Raw genomic sequence first — 14,717 nt, 5'->3', positions numbered from 1 at the left:
AATGACTTTATTCTCAACATTTTATCTCGACTTTTTTCTCGAAATTTAATGACATTTTTCTCATAATTTAACTAATTTATTCTCGTAATTTAACGACTTTTTTCTCGTAATTTAATAACTTTATTCTCAACATTTTATCTCAACATTTTTCTCGAAATTTAACAAGTTTTTTCTCGAAATTTAACAACTTTAATTTCGAGATGGTTTTATTTTTTTATTATTGCTTGGCTTTAATCCTCTTCCATAAAAATATGTCTGGATCATCCCCCCCCAAAAAAAAAAAAAAAAAAAAAAATGGAAAATATATTTTGCATAAGATTATGAGACCTATTTTGAGGATTTTTTGTATTATGATTTTTTTGTCATGAATTAATCACATTTTCATGACAAATTCTCATCAAAATTTGACATTGTTTGCTTCACCCTTTTGAGGACACCAACACTTTGGTCACTTGTGTACCATCTGGTTATTTTAGTAAGTATTAATATTCATATAATAAGTTGACAGAGTATATATTATGGGATACAAATATGTAATATGTAATTGATGGATGCTTGCAATAACGTGGAAGGAGCTCATGGGAATACCCTAAAGCCATGTAACTTTATAGAATGATGCTTTTAAATGTGTAAATTCAGCATGAAGAACTGCTTTTTGTATTAGGAAAAAAAAAAAAGAGGAAAAAAGAAGAACACTTCCCAAACTAATGTTAATATTAATGGCTCAGACTGACTATTGATTCATGATTCGTTTGCTTATTGGTTGTAAAAGCTTTTGCCATTCTAGTCTCCCTGCCTGGTCATGTCCTCGGCTGTACAAGATTGACACTTAAAAAAAGAATCTACCCAAAATTTATATACAAGTAAAACTACATTTTACCACAGGTTTCTTACAATTAGTTGGTATATTGGTTTTCTGCATCTCATATATGTATACAGCTCGGCTATGTCGTTACTTAGATGTATATCGCTTATTCTACAAACGAAAGGCATTACAAGTTCAAGTACAGTATATCTCTATTTACAACAGCTCAAAGGTAGCTGGCCATGTTAGACAGTCTTTGAGTGACCGTTTGGTTCTATTATATGTACAGTCCAGTTCTTGAGGGAGGGACTTGTCGGTTATCTTAGAACAGTCCTCCAATGAGAGTTTCTTCACTCCTGAATTACAGAACTCTTCTGGCCAACCAGTGCAGAGAGAAACAAATGTGTTTAATCTTGCTCTAAATAAAGTTCACATAAGAATAAGAAGGCCCAAAAGGACAACTTAATATTAATTCTGAGGTAAAATTAATAATAATTAAAAAAACCTTTGTTTTGTTTTTTTTATACTTTATATAATGCAGCTCTGTTGCATGAAATTTACTCTAGAAAAGTTTTTTTTTTTTCTTGTATTTTAGGCTTCATAGAGAGGACAGGAAATTATGGGAAGAACAGAATGGAATGAGATCACCTGAGCCAGTTTCAACTCATATTATCCACAAACAAGCTCAGAGCACGTGTGCTGACCACTAGGCTTCAGCTTCGCACTCTTCTAGGCTCAAAAATTACAATTGAAAATGAAATGAAAAGCACTCCTGAACTTCCTTCCTGGAGCATCATGCCCCGGTTTGCCCTCACCAGCACAGGTAGCTACATTGCATCACGGGCTACATGGTTCCAGGTTTCTCGCCCGAGTTTGCGGAGGAAGCTGCAGCATTGCTTGCATTGTTTGGAAAGATCTTCTCTGTAGGGGTCACGGCAGGGCTTCCCACCCCAGAGGAGCTGGAGCTGCTTGAGCGGTGCTGTGTGGGCGGTGGTCGCACGGGTCTCATAGGTGGAGGTCTGAGCTGGGCTCCGGCCAATCGGGCGGACAGCGCCGGTTTAAAGGTCGTCATCATCTCGGAGGTGGAGCTGCTGCTGCGCCTCAGGGCCGCGTCCGGGTCTCGGATCATGATGGTGTGTAAGGGGCTCGCTGGCTCTGAGCTCACAGGGTTCTTGAGCGGTTCTAATGTATCCAGAACGACGTCGGGAGCTTGTTTGGCTGTGTTCTGGCGTTCCAGTTCACGGAGCTCGTGAAGTGCAGTGTTCATTGTCTTCTCAATGTCCTGTAACAAAAATATTGTTCACTTTTTACACTGTTGATTTTGTTTTAGTCATAGTTTTTTCTTTTGATGAAAGTATTCTTTAAAAAGAAATTAATTACAAAACTAAGACTAAATTTGGACTTTTTTTTTTTACCATTTTACTCAAAATGTTCAAGCATTTTCTTCATAACCTAGTTTTAGTTTTTGTGAACAGTATGTTTTAATCAGAATTGTTGAAAAAGAAATGAAAGACAAACTATTGACTGAATTTAATAATTTTTCATTTTACAGTAAAACAGCATCTAATTTTAGCTGATGAAAATAACATTTAAAATTAAACTAAATTTTAGGCATTTTGTTCATTACCTAGTTACCTAGTTTTTGTCAACATTATGTTTTAATTAAAACTGTTGAAAAATAAATTAATGACAGAGTGAATTTTGTCATTTTTAATTTTTTAATTTAAATTCTTGTGGGATTTATTAACATTTTTCTGTTATTTTTATTAAAGGTGCAATGTGTAAATTTTAGGAGGGTCTATTGACAGAAATGCTATATACATAACTATGTTTTCAGTGGTGTATAAAGACCTTACATAATGAACCATTATGGGTTTTTTTTTACCTTACAATAAGCCATTTCTATCTACATACACCACGGGTCCCCTTACACGTTAACTCGCCATTTTGCTCGGGCATGTTTCTACAGTAACCCTAAACAGACAAAACTGCCCTACAGAGCACATTTGCTTGACTGGCTACTCTCTGCTATCTCAGATGATGACATCTTTTTTCCTGTGTTGGCCACCGTAGATTCTCTATATTGCTATTCGCAACTTACCGCTAGATGGCGCTAAAATTTACACACTTCACCTTTAAAGGTGATAGATTTTTTCGTCGACTGAGAAACTGAAAAAGACTCGTTGACTGAGAAAGACTGTTACTGAGTTTTTGAAATGAGCGCATGCGTAAGAACAGCCCCCAAAGGAACGCCTCCCAAAACTCGTGCACGAGTATTGGAACACGAGTGTTTACCACCGGCATTCGCTGTGTTGTGTTAGTGGATTCATTATGTCGGACTCACCGCAGGTAACTCATAATCTGCAGTTGTTACTCCTGTCTCCTGACAAAAACATTGCATGCGGCGTCTTTGGAGTGTGGAAAGTTACTGGAGCGCGCAGCCGCACTCGTCTCTCACAAGGAACGTCACGGCAGTGATTGACAAGCCAGAGGGCCAATCGTTTACGCGATCATCGCTGATGTTTTTAAGGCCCTACCTCGTGCACAGAAGATGTATTTTAATATTATTACTTTCAGTGCACCTAATAAATAGTCTTTTATCCGTTAGTAAAGACAGTTTCAAGTAATATTGCAAAAATGTATAAAACAAAACATCCTCTTTAGCACCTTTAACACATAACAGGAAATTATTGTTTTTTGTAATCTAAAAATGTCATCTAATTTTATTCAATGAAAATGTTTAAAATTAAACAATGTTTAATTATTTTATTCATAACATAGTTCAAATTTTGTTTTGTCATGAACGTTTTTTGTCTAATTATAAAATTGATAAAAATACATTTTAAAAATAAACATACTGTACAATGTTGTCTGTAATTTTAATGGCGAGATTAACACTGAACAAAGATCTATACATATTCATAATTTAAAATGGCATTATCTTGAAAATGGCTCTCTAAATGATGTGTATTCATTAACTGGATTCATTTGTCTTAACTTGTCAAGTATTTCAGTTACACTTCGTATTAGGTGTCTTTAACTTCTATGTACTTAAAAAATAAGTGCAATGTACTTAGTGTGTTGATGTTTTGCAAAACACTTGCTGTTATTGAGGTGGGATACGGGTTTAGTGGTATGGGTAGGTTTAAAGGTGTGTTAAAAGAGAAGGTAAGGGTCAACAATATAGCTATAATTACAGAATGCAGGCAATAGCTATAATATAAGTACAATGTAAAAACCTGTACGCACATAATAAGTGCATTATATCAAATGATTAATTTAAATGTTAGTACATAGTAGTTAAAGACACCTAATATAAAGTGGGACCAGTATTTCTAATATAGCAACATCAAGCATTAGAGAGTTGTTTAAATCCTCTAGCACCACTAATAAGAACCACACTGTGAGAAAATGATCGATAACTTCAATTTGTCGTTTTTCTGCACAGAAACTATTTATGGAGCTATATGCCCTTCGAAATCTCTCATCTTTCCTGGGGATTCATCTTACTTTCTTCCGGAGCAGTCTAGTATATCACGAAGGCAGATTATGTTTGATATACACACAGTGTAGCTGCTATCCTGATAGACTATAAACTCACTGCTTTCCATTCCTCTTTCAAGACCGACCATCACCGTTCTGTCTTGCAGCTGAGCATGCCATAAAAGTTTAATGCTCAGAAGATAAAAGGCTCATGAAGACACATGCTCTCACACACAAAAAAGTACCTTGCAAGGTCTTATTACCGAGCAGATGTCATCAATAACCCCCCGCACACCCCTAAACACATCCCACAAACTAAACGTAAAGCAGTAATGTTATTTAGATCATGAAGTCTGTGCTTATAATGCATTATCAATATACAAAACAACACATTTCTCTCCAACAATATCCATCATGCCTTCATTTTGATATCTGTATTCACATAAGCCATTTTCTTTTCATTAAGTAAGCGTAGACACAAAGGGGCCATTACAAAAGATCATTAACTGTTCTGTGTGCCACAGACTTCATTATTTAACCATGTGCAAATGAAAAAGATGGATCAGTGCCAGCCCATCCCGTTCATGCTGATATCTGCCTTTAGTGCCAGCTCTTTGTTTCTGCAGGACTAAATCTTGCCAGCTTCTTGAGGCACACAGAATTCTTGGCTAATTTCAAGGATCAAGAGAAAGACCAAAAAGCTTTCATGACTACAACTTAAAAGTCCTTTTGAATCCTTTTGAGCTTTGATTTAAAAGGGTAAAATATATAAGAGGATTTATGGTACACTTATTGAAAATATTTGAATGTTTGATCTTATAGTAATAGAGATTTATGTTTAAAAAATTTTAAACAATGGTAATATTTAATATTAACATTAAATTGAATATTGAAGTACCTCAAATACGGCAGTTTTTTTTTCACTCGATTTAATTTTCACAATGTTTTCACACATTATATATATACATATATATATATATATATATATATATATATATATATATATATATATATATATATATATATATATATAAAACACACATACAGTCAAACCATGGTCAGGTCAAAGTGTCTGAAGAATTTTTGGTTCCAAAATTTTACTGGTAGTCCACTGTATGAAGAATGTTTGGGTATAATGTCACAGTTTAATGTGTATAATGTCTGAATAATGTTTGGTTTGATTATATAAAATAGTTATTACTACAGTAATTACATGTAATGTGTAAAAAAGATACTAAAAATAAAGTATACTAAATAATAAAATTAAATAGAATAAAATAAAATATACAAAAATATAAAAAACGTATTATATTTTAGCTAGATTTGCAACATTTCCAATTTTCATTAGTAACTTTACGACCTATGGAAAAAAAAATAAAACAAAATTAATAAAAATTATATAGACATATACATATATATATATATAAAAAAAAAACGACAAAAACATAAAATTACTAAAACTTAAACTGAAAACGGAAAATACAAAGATAAAATCTAATTCAAAATATCAATAAAAGCTATAATATTATCTCAACGAAAGTAAAATAAAACTGTCTAGCACTACAATACTGTGAATTTGAATGAGAATCTAAAAATGTGCACTCACTCACCTCTGCTAAAGCCTCAGCCTCCAAGGACTTGTGGTCCCCAAGGCTGCTGTGTCTTGTTGCCCCTGGAACAGGCCTGAGCGGGTGACCTTCAGGATAGACCTTCCTCTCAGGGTAGTTGATGCTCCCTGCACTGCCAAAGGTTCCCAAACGTCTCTTCTCAGGACTCTCTATGTGGCCCCTAGTGACCGCCACCTTGTGGGGGCTGCTGGGGCAGGCGGCGGCCCGTGGTGGTGTGTCTCGGGGAGGACTGTGAGAGTCAGTCCCACTACGGCGTCGAGGAATGGCAGACCCATCCGAACGCAATCTAACCCTGCATAAATACACAATGAGATTGTAACAAGCTTAAATACAGACAGTCGCACTGTGTTTTAGCTCAAAGCAGACTACAAACACTGTACAGTCTGAAAATGTTTGTTAAATATTCATGTCACAAACAAGCCTTAAGAGATGAGTAAGTAAGCTGCAAGGAGAAATAGGATAAGATTAAACACATTTTTCCTGAGGATGAAAATATGTGGAATAAATACAAGCAGAATTGTGTATAATCAGCCACTGACCGGCCCATGACCCCGCCAAAGTTGTAATCATGCGAAGGTTCACAAGGGGACTGCAGATCATTTTTGGATGAGGCTTTATCGTCCAGTAAAGGTCCACTGCTGGCCTCGCTGTCAGCCTTCTGACTCAGGCTATCAGAGAATGCATCATCCCTAAAGAGAAAGAGACAAACATCTTTCCGGTTACTCTGCAGACCACTGATGGTCCGTGATGGATTGCTAGTGGTGCAATTTGATTGGCTAACAAATAGACCTAAATAATTAAAATAAATAAAAAATAATAATAAACACATATTTATCATATCAATTATATGAAAACAAAACCAATGGAAAAAATACGGATTATATAAGTGAAGTTATTTTAAAATGGAGGATATAAACCATATGCCAGCCCATGTTCAAGGCATTAGACAAGGGCAGCCAGTATTAACGTCTGGAGCTGCACAGCTGAATCATCAGACTAGGTTAGCAAGCAAAGACAATAGAGAAAAATGGCAGATGGAACAATAATAACTGACATGATCCATGATATCATGATATTTTTTGTGATATTTGTAAATTGTCTTTCTAAATGTTTCATTAGCATGTTGCTAATGTACTGTTAAATGTGGTTAAAGTTACCATCGTTTCTTACTGTATTCATGGAGACAAGAGCCGTCGCTATTTTCATTTTTAAACACTTGCAGTCTGTATAATTCATAAACACAACTTCATTCTTTATAAATCTCTCCAACAGTGTAGCATTAGCCGTTAGCCACAGAGCATAGCCTCAAACTCATCCAGAATCAAATGTAAACATCCAAATAAATACTGTACTTACGCGATTAGACATGCTGCATGATGAACACTTTGTAAACATCCATTTTGAGGGTTATATTAGCTGTGTAAACTTTGTTTATGCTGGTTAAGGCAAGCGCGAGCTCCGTGGGCGGGGAGCGTGAGCATTTAAAGGGCCAGCAGCCCTGAATCGGTGCATAGTTAATGATGCCCCAAAATAGGCAGTTAAAAAAAATTATTTAAAAAAATCTATGGGGTATTTTAAGCTGAAACTTCACAGACACATTCAGGAGACACCTTAGACTTATATTACATCTTGTAAAAAAACGTTTGATGGCACCTTTAAAATGAACTTATTCCTGTGATGGTAAAGCTGATGTTTCAGAAAACATTCCTATATGCTGATTTGGTGCTCAAGAAGCATTTCTTATTATCAATGTTGAAAATAGTAGTGCTGACACTTTTTTTAGTCCTTACTGTCACTTTTGATCAATTTAATGTGTCCTTGCTGTATAAAAGTATTACTATTATTTTTTTTAAATCATACTGACCCCAAACTTATGATTGGTAGAGTTATATAGTCATAATGTTCACCAGCTAAACTGTCACACACAAAAAAAAATGTACATAAAGCTGTCAATGAAACAAGCCTCTGGTTTCTTATTTTTCAATCCCAGCAGCACCTATATCACTCTCACTGCATGTCTCATTCAGCCCACAGCAAGCAAACATCTACTGATCACAGTTTCACAGCATGTTCTCGGGCTGCTTTTACAGTTCTCTTGGGAGATGTCAGCAGAAGGTGTTTGGTAATCTGAAGCTGCTGAACGTCACATTCATGGAAAAAAATGTCTCAGAAAAGTCTTCAGCCCAAGTGTTTTATTATGCAATCCTGTTTACTGATTGCCTTTTAAACACATGACTGAAGTACGTGCTTGTTGAACACATAATTTTTTAAAACCATTGCCATTAACAGAAACCTGATCCAATCCAACACCATCCATTTTACTGGTACGGCTTTTCACTAGATGTTTAAACATGGATTCTGCGATTTGCTCCCATTCAAACACAAGAGCATGGCCTAGCATGCAGTTTGCATAATAATTCATATGTGTGCCTTTCATTTTTTAAGTATTTAAGTCACTAGATTACTGAACATAAACATTATCCAGCCGGCAGCCATATCACCCTGTAGCCCAAGACTAGTTGCCCACTGAAGCTAAGCAGGGCTGAGCCTGGTTAGTACCTGGATGGGAGACCTCCTGGGAAAACTAGGTTGCTGCTGGAAGAGGTTTTAGTGAGGCCAGCAGGGGGTGCTCACCCTATGGTCTGTGTTGGTCCCAAAACCCCAGTATAGTGATGTAGACGCTATACTGTCAAAAAGCACAATCCTTCAGCTGAGACGTTAAACCGAGGTCCTGACTCTCTGTGGTCGTTAAAAATTGCTTTAAAAAGATTAGGGGTGTAACCCCGACATCCTGGCCAAATTTGCCCAATGGCCTCTGCTGCACATTGGTGGTGGTTGAGGAGATTCCCCCTTCCATATGTAAAGCGCTTTGAGTACCCAGAATCATTATTATTATGGCTATGTTGTATCAAAGGCATTTTAAGGCAAAAATAACTATTGTGATAAAAGATTTTGGTCATTCCACCCACCCCTACTGCAGTGTAACCGGCAACCGGTTATAAATGTCTTCTTTTCGTTTTATCAACCTCAATTTTACTTATTTGCTGCTGTCACATCTTGCAATATTAGGAATGGGACTTGGCCTGACCCTTTTAATAAACTCATTCATCAAACTGACATCAGTTAAATCATACAAAGGGATAATGAGCATGTCATCATTTTAGTAATTACTGAAACAGCGGTAAGACAGTTAATATCAGCCGTTGATATAAATGTGATCAACTCAAGGACACTGCAATCAACTTTTTTTACTTTCATGTCATCTCAAGACCTAATAAAAAGTAAAAGAGAAGATCGTCCTTCTTTCAGCTCACTTTAACCTTAGTGAAGTATGTCATGTCCCACTGCACACAACAGGCTTTGACATAAATGCATGCCTAGAACATTAGGGCACTGCTAATGCTTGGTACTTCAGAAACACAGTTAGGCTTAGTGTAAAGGCCCTGCCAAAGACATAAGAGCATTCTTTAACTGCCACTCAGTGCTGTTAAATTTTAATTAAAGTGTAAAGTGTAAATAGTGGGAACTATTTGATTCTCACTTGAGCTATTAAGGTATGAACTCAGGCCAGATGGCCTGGTTGATTAGTCATATATTACCAAGAGGGCAACACTTTCACAAGGCAACATGCATCGAACTGTCCTGTAACTAGTGCCAGTGCATAATAGTAGAGACAAAATTTTTTAGTTTTTTGGATGAAAATGTGGTTGATGCAACTGCTAAGTGGTTGCTAAGGTGTTCTGATTATTTTTAGCATGTGGTTACTAGGTGGTTACTTACTGGTGCAAGTCCACAGACTCAATGATAACATGGACTTTAAATATGACTCAGGTTCCTATAGGACTTTTACACCAATTTTTTCATTTCTAATGCAAACATTGCAAGTCTTACTTGAAAAAAGTATGATTAGGTTACTCTTCAACAAACTGCAGTGAAGTACCACTCATGTCCAAATATTATAAAATAAAATTTTATAGAAAAAATATATATAGTATAGATACTTACAGGTCTTGTACTACTATATACTGGTGGGGTATGAGGCCATCAACCCCGTTGTGTCTGCCCTCCCACCAGTCCTCAGATGCACGATGATAAAGCAAAAGGGATGCGCCTTTTTTGAAGGACAGCTCTCGAGGAGTCCGACCCATGTAGTCAAACTTTGCAATGGCTTCAATCTGCTCCACCTCTGTGTGTATAAAAGAGAGAGGAACAGTGAAACTAGGGCTCATTAGCATGTTTGCTCAGAGAGTTATGTCAACAAATTTTCAGAGAGCTTCAAAGCACTGCAACAGACTCAAATCTGTCATGCTCCCAGCTGGTTCTCAGCAAAAACACACACACAAACACACATACACTCACACATGTCCAGACCAGTTTCCAACAACAAGCAATTCGTCTGTCCAAACCAAACTCAAAACTACTGCATGACACTAAACACACACATTTATATTTATTTATTTATTTAAAAATACAGTTATGTCAATGACTTTTGATTGGGTGGGGCAGAAACAGAAACCAATAGATTGACAAAATTTTTAACACAAAAACTATTGTTAAGTTCATAGATTAATTGCCGTAAATCTCTGAAAACAATGATACAAGACAAAAATCAAAACAAAACAAACTAGAAACAAAAACCAACTAAACAAACAAAAACATGGAACACTGCAATGCAAAATGTCGCTTCTACACAAAAAACAAACAAACACAAAACAAAACAATCTAACTTTTGATCAAGAAAACACACAAACGAAAGGGGAAAAAAAAACAAAAGAAAAACACTGCAATAAAATTTTGCCAAAGACAAAAATACATCATAAAGATTCACATTCATCACATTATGATCTTACACATAAGAGGATATGATCTCATCTGTTACCCCATCAGGACCACAAAGAAACAGGCACATTTCTAATACAGATGGGCTACTAAAAATGCAAAGTGGACTTTATCTAAATTCTATCAAATCTGCCACCCAGCTTCCATTTAACGTGACCACTGCAATCATATGACCACAGATCAGTTCACGCTTCACCCCCTCAGACGCTGCCGGGGGCAAACAGACAGTGGGGTCATTCAGGGTTAAGGAGATATACAGAGCAAATCAGAGCTTGGCAGAAATCTCCAAGTCGACTAAAAAAAAACAATCAGTTTCATTAGGGTCTCCACCCAGGGGTGAAATTAAATGCAGGCATGGAACAGAAGTGGAAGTAAAGCGGAAGAATGGAAATGGAGAGAGAAAGAAAATCAGCCTTTGCAGTTTTGTATGTTGTCTGATTGTTTCCATTGTGACTGCACCTGATTGGCTGGATTGAAGGCTCAGAGTCTGATTGCGGTTTCTCAGCATGTGTCGAGGGTAACAGGGAAAGTTGAGATAACGCTGTTTTGGAGCTAAAGCATGTGACTTCAAACAGTCCTGAAGTCATGCATAAGGCAGGCTGTAGCTGATGAGCTCCAGAGGGAAGGGTAATTTATCCTGAAGTATGCGTTTGTTAAATCCGAAATTGCAAGACACGGCTGGTCATACAATCTCAATTTAGTGGCCATTATGAGGGGGCAAACAGCTATATAAAATAGTCTTTTATTTTTCAGTGCACAAGTAAGCCATTTCCTGTGAAGGTGCTGGACTTCTGATTCATTAAGCGCTATAGGCAAATAACTAGAAGAATGAGAAGTAAAACTGTGAGACTATTTGAACTACAAACCAGTGTTTATGATTACAATGATAAATTAAAACAATATGATAACAAGAACCAGTTTGCAAGCAGCATAACAGACTGTTTTTGTACAGGGCGCCTTGCACATTTGAACTAAATTTTAAAAATGGCAGCGCCAAAAACAGATAGCCTGCTAGGTCACTTATACGATCTGAATGTACTCCATTTAAAGTCACCATGAAATCAAAATGGATGATTCTTGTTTTTATGGAATATTGGAGTATTTATTATAAATAATTTATCCATGCACATTGTTTTCTTAAAATCCATGTGCCATCATTAATCAAAATAGCTTCCTCTCCTACTTGCAACAACATCTCTTCACTGTTGACGTGTTTTCGATGTGAGGGCGGGACAAACTGTCACTCACATGAGATCACAGCAATAGCAAACCACAATTCCTGATGGACAAAATTAAGTTCCGCCCCTCATTTTTACTTGTTCCACCTTACATTTTTTTCTTCTTCAAGAAGCCATTTCACTTAGCCTGACTTCGTCATACTCATATTCTAGGCAGAATGTGAGTCTGATACTGCTCCATTGCATTGAATTATGGGGCGTGTCTTAACCGAACCAGTAAAAAAAAAAAAAAAAAACCGCTGCACTCAATTGGACAGACCTACAACCAATCAGAGCAACGCAGTAAGTGATGTATGTTGAACTTGTACTTAAACTTTTGCCGAATCCCGTTGGAAGGATGGCAAACACATCTTTCCCATCGACAAATGCCTTGATTGCGGTTCTTTGTTCGTCTTTTAAAATTAATGCGCTGTCGATTTCTTTTATTACAGACGTGATAGCGGAATCTAAACATCTTACTTCTCCAGCTGCAGTCATCGTTGGTGAAAACCAATTCAACCCAAACGCTCTTTGATGACGTGGATGGTTACATAACCGCAGATAGCCTGTCCACCATCGATTAAAGCCCGCCCTGGCCATTTGATTGGCTCGGCCTTCTGGGAGCCGAGCATAATTACTCCACAATGGATCGAGTCCAGACCGAACTTCCCGTCCAAAAAATGTTGCGGGCGGGGTTCGGGCTGGCACCCAGGCTACATTTCACTGAGATATACGTCACAATAAGTAAGAGAAGACTATCGTAACTTCCATTTCATGCCGACTTTAAACATTTGTAAAAAAAGTACTGCATTATTATTTTCTTTATGGGTAAAACTTTAAAGGTGCAGTAAGCAATTTCTGAGAAACGCTGTTGAAAGTGGATCAGACCATGCACCACAACACAACTGTAGCCGATCAGCAGTAGGGGGCGTATACACTCATGATGGGGGCCGAGAGAGAGAGTGAGCAAGATGGAGATTTGAAGAAAGACTGTAGAAAGAGAGATGGCCGAGAGACATTACAAAAGAAAAAAGGTCAAAAGAATATCACTGGAAAAAGAAGTGTTATGATCAGGCAAGAGCTTTAGGATCTGTGTTAAAATTAGAACAGCTTTCCAGTGCTGGAGAGACCTAAGCAGGAAGGCCTAAAAACAGATGCTGAGGTTTCGTTGTTTCTGTTTCATACATGAGTAACACTGGTTTTGCTATGTTTTAACAGATCCAAGATATGCAGTTGTTGTAATGTTAGCTATAGTAACAGGATAGTTTTGCGTGTCATTGTCTGGAGCTGGTGTGCTGCTGGCAACTAACAACCAACTCTTGCTTGTTTATACTCTTGTCTACTGTATGTACATTTTTTGTTCTTCCTTGTCATTTGTTCATCATATTCGCTTTATTTTTCACAAAGCATTTTTTTGCTTTGCTTCAGCTATGATAAATTATATATCCATTCTTGCATTTCATGTTCGTACTTTTTGGGGGGGCGGAGCAATGAAGGGAAGGGTGTTTGTTTTGGTTGATTTCAAATATCAACAGCGTCTCAGAAATCGCTTACTGCACCTTTAAGTGGAAAAAAAGTGCACCTTTAAATAGAAGAACCAACTATGCTCTATTTTTAGTGTTAAAAAAGACCCACTCTTAATTCATTAGTTGAGGGGTGAACCGTTTTAGTGAAACTAAAAAAAACGGATTGGCTTCTTAAATGAGCAGCAAGCTGTATGCGAGAGATTGTATCAGCGATGTGGCTGGTGTTTTGGGTTAGCGAGCGAGTGCAGCTCCATCAATCAGTAAATGAAGGGAGCAGGCGCAGGAAGCCCCGTGAGACCTGTTTACTCACCCTGAACAAAGAGCGCGCAAGAAAGCAGGAGAGAAGAAAAACAAAGTGATAAAAGCCAAAGGAGGAGGCAATTAAGCAAATAAAACCAGGGGCTGGAAGAGAGAGATGAAGCGCGAAGATTGCAGAAACTGGGCCGAAAGAGTTTCTTTCCGTCTGTTTCTTCATTTAATATGGCAACGGAAACATTGCTAGACAATGTTATCATGTGAGAAATGAAGAGAGGAAAAAAGCAGAGAGAATGATATTTTTTTAAGACCTGGAAACTCACAGAACCCTTTATGAATCTGTGCTGCCAGTTTTCATCTTTCTTATCTCCTCATAGCACACCAGCCAATAAGGATGCACACTGCTTAAAGGTCACCACTCTGATTGGTTGAAATAGATGTCAATCATAATACCCACCAAACAACACAATCTGGTGTGTATGAAGCATTTTTGTTTTATGGTTGGTTAGATGTTTGAAAAACACAACACAAATACAGATTCAGACATTTTTAGTCTCATATTGGCTGTGGTTGTATGAATAATATTGTTTCTTTTTCTCTCTTTTTTTATTTTAGATGAAACTGAATTTGACCCAGATGTTTCAATGCCAGTTTTGACATCTGATGACAATTAGGTGGTTGACATACATGTGCACACACACACACACACACACACACACACACACACACACACACACACACACACAAGCCTGAAGGCTCAGAAAGGTCAGCCAGAGCATAACACAGCAATGCTAATCAGCACATCATCTTCAAAATACACAAGGCAAAGCAATTTTTCTGTTTTTTAAGAAGCAATATGTGGACATTTTCATTCCTTTCACTCCAAAGGCTAGCATAAACATCTGACTGTAGTTCTATTGACTAAGTAAACTAAAAACCTCAAATGCTGATTTCTGCTTCTGGT

At 37.2% G+C, this 14,717-nt stretch overlaps 1 protein-coding gene and 1 pseudogene across 3 annotated transcripts in view; one reads left to right on the top strand and one right to left on the bottom strand.

Annotated features, from left to right (window-relative positions):
• Window positions 1-270: 270 nt before the first annotated feature.
• srgap3 (SLIT-ROBO Rho GTPase activating protein 3) overlaps window positions 271-14,717 on the bottom strand; it is a 107,794-nt gene continuing 93,347 nt past the window's right edge. For 2 of the 3 annotated variants that reach the window (XM_067372799.1, XM_067372800.1), the window contains 4 exons: window positions 9,922-10,102; window positions 6,456-6,605; window positions 5,899-6,208; window positions 271-2,087 (listed from right to left, as the gene is read on the bottom strand). In XM_067372799.1, coding sequence (XP_067228900.1) covers window positions 1,650-2,087; window positions 5,899-6,208; window positions 6,456-6,605; window positions 9,922-10,102 — 1,079 coding nt within the window. In that variant the 3' untranslated portion in view covers window positions 271-1,649. Of the gene's footprint in view, window positions 2,088-5,351; window positions 5,649-5,898; window positions 6,209-6,455; window positions 6,606-9,921; window positions 10,103-14,717 lie in introns of those variants that run through there. The other variant, XM_067372801.1, reaches the window with a different exon arrangement.
• Window positions 8,401-8,517, top strand: LOC137011779 (5S ribosomal RNA; annotated as a pseudogene).

Source organism: Chanodichthys erythropterus, chromosome 21 (genome assembly GCF_024489055.1).
Source record: "Chanodichthys erythropterus isolate Z2021 chromosome 21, ASM2448905v1, whole genome shotgun sequence".
Taxonomy (NCBI): domain Eukaryota; kingdom Metazoa; phylum Chordata; class Actinopteri; order Cypriniformes; family Xenocyprididae; genus Chanodichthys; species Chanodichthys erythropterus.
This window is presented reverse-complemented; position numbering and strand designations above follow the sequence as displayed.